Here is a 4,241-nt window from a genome sequence, read left to right on the forward strand (position 1 = left end):
AGCTGCTGTGCCACCCCTGCCCCACTGTACTGCACGCCTGGGGATGGTGGGACCAGCTGCATGCACCATGGCCCAGGCTGCCCCCTGCATCTGGGTTGGGTGGAGCTGAGGGACCCGCTGCGGGTTGGACAGAATCTGCTGGCAGACCAGGTCCAGTCTGCAGGTCATATTTTGCCCACTCCTGTGCTAGAGGCCCACATGATACAATATCAAATGCCACAATTCATCAGTTCAGTTGCAATTAGAACATTTGCTTAACAAATTACTTTGCACTGTAGAAAAGCTGAGTACCAGTGACACTTTCTGCGGGGGGCTGAGACTGCAAAGGAGTTCTGTTTGCATGGACCACATACCAGATTCATAGGTATCATAACTGTATATTGAATAGGGATGGAACTTTGCGGCCCTGGTCATCCTATCACTGTAGTGTATAATTGGTAATTCAGAAGCACAGACATACAGCAATGTAAAGTCTATGGGAATGAGCACAGTCTCCAACTATTTGAGAAAGACTTGTTACAACTGTTAGTAAGAAGTGATATTTGTATTTCCATGGTTTGAGTCTTTCTCATGTTGAGCTCAATGGGAACTTAATCTCTGACATCAGTGCATGTAGTATCAGGCCATAATGCTGAATTGAACTGACTTTAAATTAGAATGAATGATTCCCTTATCCAGCCATTTGTTACAAAGTAAGGGTGCAATCCTGAGAGCTACAAAGTAGGTTCCTGCTAGGTGTTAAGATCCTGTGATCTTTGACAGTGGTTTGCACCTCATTGGTGAGCTCTGGTCCTGATTCAATGCCCTCTGAGGTCATGGGTCATTGACTTTACTTTGACCTCACTGATTGTTAGATGAAGCACTACAAAAACAGACATAGCATGCCTCCCTTTTGTCCTGGGATCCTATGGAGTTACCAGTGCTATGAAGTATGTGAGATACCTGTGAAGTTTGTGAGATAAAATGTGCTAACAGTTCCCCCCCACCCCTGTTTACTTTTGTAATTTAATTACCAATCATCCCAGGGACAATCCTATCAGGCTGTGTGCCTTCCCTGGCTGCCTACTGGCAGAGGAGCACCCATGCACCATGGAAGGGCCCGACATTTAAATAGCTGCACTACTTCTCTTTTGTCCTAGGTTTTGACTTGGATGAATTCTGCTCAAATGATAAGTTTGTTTAGAGCCTTTCAGAAAAAATGTTAGTTGGGATGGCAAGTACTTCCAATTTCTCCTATTACAGTGTGAAGACTACACGTTTGACTGTAACAACTTATTATACAAACTGTACACTGAATGGAGTTAAATTTTACAACCACAGAAATACTTACAGTAAGAGCTACAGATCCCAGCAGAAGCACAACTGAATAGACCAGCCCCTTGCTATTTATCCTAACCTGTGAGAATCAAATACAAAGAGCACTTTAAAAATGTTCAGCATATATTAAAGAGTACATTGGAAAATTAAATGTTTCTTGATGTATACTATTCCATATTCCATTCTAAATAATGTTTACAATTCAAAACTATCTTACATAATTTAAGCCATATGAATCCTAGATGCTGAGTCCTTGATATATTCACTATAACAGAACGGGAGGATTTTTTTAAAAAGGTCAGAGCAAGGGTGTGGACAATCACACAAAGCACCTAAGGGCTGTCTGTATGGTATAAGGCAGAGGCTGGGCTGAGTCATGCCATGTTCGCTCCAAGAATACTAGGTCCTGAATTGGAAGTAGTGCAATCATGTTAGGGTGGCAATGTGCACACACAATGAGCTCTGCTGAGGCAGTTGTTGGCATGTGTGGAGAACTACACAGTTTGGGAGCCAACTTGCATGGAGAAGGCCCAGTGTATCTCAGATGTGTTGCCTTGTGTTGAACAGAGACGATGGTACAGCAGTTTTGGCCAGCAGATCAAGGAAGATAAACATTAACATCCTTATTTTACAGACAGGTAAACTGAGCACACAGGGTTAAGAGATCTGCTCAAAGCTGCACACTGACACCAGAGGTAGACATACTTAGCCTTCCTCTCCTGCCACACATTACAATTAACTCCCACTAATGAAAACAGGAAATAACTGTATCTTGTAGCATGGAAACTGCTCCCATACTGGCTGATTTCTTGCCTAAGAAACAATCACATTTTTATTTGTTCGAATAAAAGAGGTTAGGTTTCTTTACACTGCTTTCTATTGCAATATGTTTTAAGTAAACAAAAAATATATAAACAATTATGAAATATAAATATATACATACAGACGATCCATAATCAACCACCATCGTTTGCAAGCCCCATGGGACTCCAAGGCCTACTAAAATGTCAAATACATTGCTCCCTATTGTGTTGGATACTGCCATATCACCAAGGCCTGGGGGGAAAAACAAATCTCAGTTAAAAACAAAGCACAGGAAAAGCTTTTGAAAAAAGGAGGTGGTGCAGAAAGAGAAGGAGACAGACAGTGCTTTAAACAGAGCTGCCTTAGCACTGCAAATTCCACATAGGCCATTGGCCACATATCCAAGTTCAACAGCTAACTGGAGCAACATTTGCATATCTTTTAACAATACACAAAAAATACTCACAACCAATATATTTTATTTGTACTCCTGTGGCTTCTATCAGCTGGGACAGGTGGAGAGTAAACACCTGGTATTTGAGTTTGATGTCAATGAAAAAAGAAGTGTTTCTTCTTTATCTTATTCACTCCACTTTATTCACTATTCAGCCAGAGAGAGAAGCTGTGGGTTGTATTTTCTGTTGGGATGCGCTCTGGGAACATGTCCAGATAAGCATGCACATGCAGTGTTCAGTGTTGCAAACCACACAGGTTGCACATACAGTCATTTGCCATGCTGCTAATTTGCAGCACAGCAGGTTTTTGCAGCATGGATAATTTGCAGCACTGTGTCAAAAAACCTGTGCCTGAAAAAAGTGGGGTTACACATGTGGCGGCAGAGTGTGCTGCCTAAGACTGGAGCCTGACCGGCTGAAGCCATGGCGCAGCTGCTGGACAGGGTCCACATATTGGATCGCTGCTGCTGGAGCCCCAAGAGGCCCCCAGGACTGGCTGCTGGGCCAGTCCAGGTGCTGGCCCCAGTCTCCCCTACCCTTATCCCTCTGGGGCAACTTGCCACATGCCAGAGGTCCCAGGGACAAGTAGCAGTGGCACAACTATGTGCCACTACTATTTGTCCCCAGGGAAAAGCATGTGCATGCTCATCTGGATGTGCCCTGGGTAGCTGAGTGGTGAAAGGTCATCCTGAAGGAGGCTCAGCCTGGTTAAAGTTGAGGAACACTGTGCAGAACCGTCCTTACTAGGGGCCAACATCACTTCAGAAATGTAACTAAACTGAACCACCCCAAACAAGTAATGCAACATGAAAAAAATGGGTTGGGGTAGAAGTCACCAGACAGACCCAGCTTCTGCAGACTCTCTGCTTCCTGCATCTAGTGTCAGCTGGCATCTGGTTCTGATAAGGATTTATTGCTGAGAGAGCCAAAAAAGAGGCATACACCCAGTGGAAGGGAGGGGCTATCACCAAAGAGGAGCTATCACCAAAGAGTTAGGCTCTGGAGCAGTGAGAGACACGTGGGTGAAAGTCTGTTGCGCTCCCGCTCCCCCAAAGCCCCCCAGAGACCCCCCAGCAGCCGCGGAGCCCCCCGCTGACCCCCAGCACAGCTGGAGGTGAGCAGGGCCCATGGTGGGAGGGGGTTAACACTTAGTGAGTGGAAGGAGGCGGCTGAGTGAAGCCGGGCAGGTCTCACCCTGCCCAGGCCCCTACTTCGCCCAGCCCCCCAGGGAGCTACATGACCAGAGTCACGTGAACAGGCTGCGCAAACAGGTGCGCTTGTCTGCCAGCGCGTGAGTTAGTGTGGAGTGCGCGCAGGAGGGTGCATGGGAGGGCTGAGGCCCTGCCTGCAAGCCCCCTAGGGTAGACAGACTCAGACCCAGCTTGCCTGCCAGCGGCATGACACGGATGGGCACGCGCCGCACCCAGAGGGTAGTAATTGACCGAAGTCACTCATCATGGTGCCCTGTGACCAGCGGGGTCCCCCAAGGCTCTGTCCTTGGACCCATATTGTTCAACATCTTCATTAATGATGTGGACATTGGAGTCAGAAGCAGACTGGCCAAGTTCACCGATGACACCAAACTCTGGGGCAAAGCATCCACACCAGAAGACAGGCAGGTGATCCAGGTTGACCTGGACAGGTTCAGCAAATGGGCAGACGAGA

The 4,241-nt window shown here is 46.6% G+C and overlaps 1 protein-coding gene across 2 annotated transcripts in view; it reads right to left on the reverse strand.

Moving 5' to 3' along the window:
- The window catches only part of SLC24A4 (solute carrier family 24 member 4), a 231,040-nt gene that overhangs the window by 11,985 nt on the left and 214,814 nt on the right, over positions 1-4,241 (reverse strand). For both annotated transcript variants that reach the window (XM_019518645.1, XM_019518644.1), the window contains exons 14-15: positions 2,261-2,373; positions 1,331-1,396 (exon numbers count right to left, since the gene is read on the reverse strand). In XM_019518645.1, coding sequence (XP_019374190.1) covers positions 1,331-1,396; positions 2,261-2,373 — 179 coding nt within the window. The remainder of the gene's footprint in view (positions 1-1,330; positions 1,397-2,260; positions 2,374-4,241) is intronic.

This window comes from Gavialis gangeticus, unplaced genomic scaffold (genome assembly GCF_001723915.1).
Source record: "Gavialis gangeticus isolate Ggan-Ray unplaced genomic scaffold, GavGan_comp1, whole genome shotgun sequence".
Classification (NCBI taxonomy): Eukaryota; Metazoa; Chordata; order Crocodylia; family Gavialidae; genus Gavialis; species Gavialis gangeticus.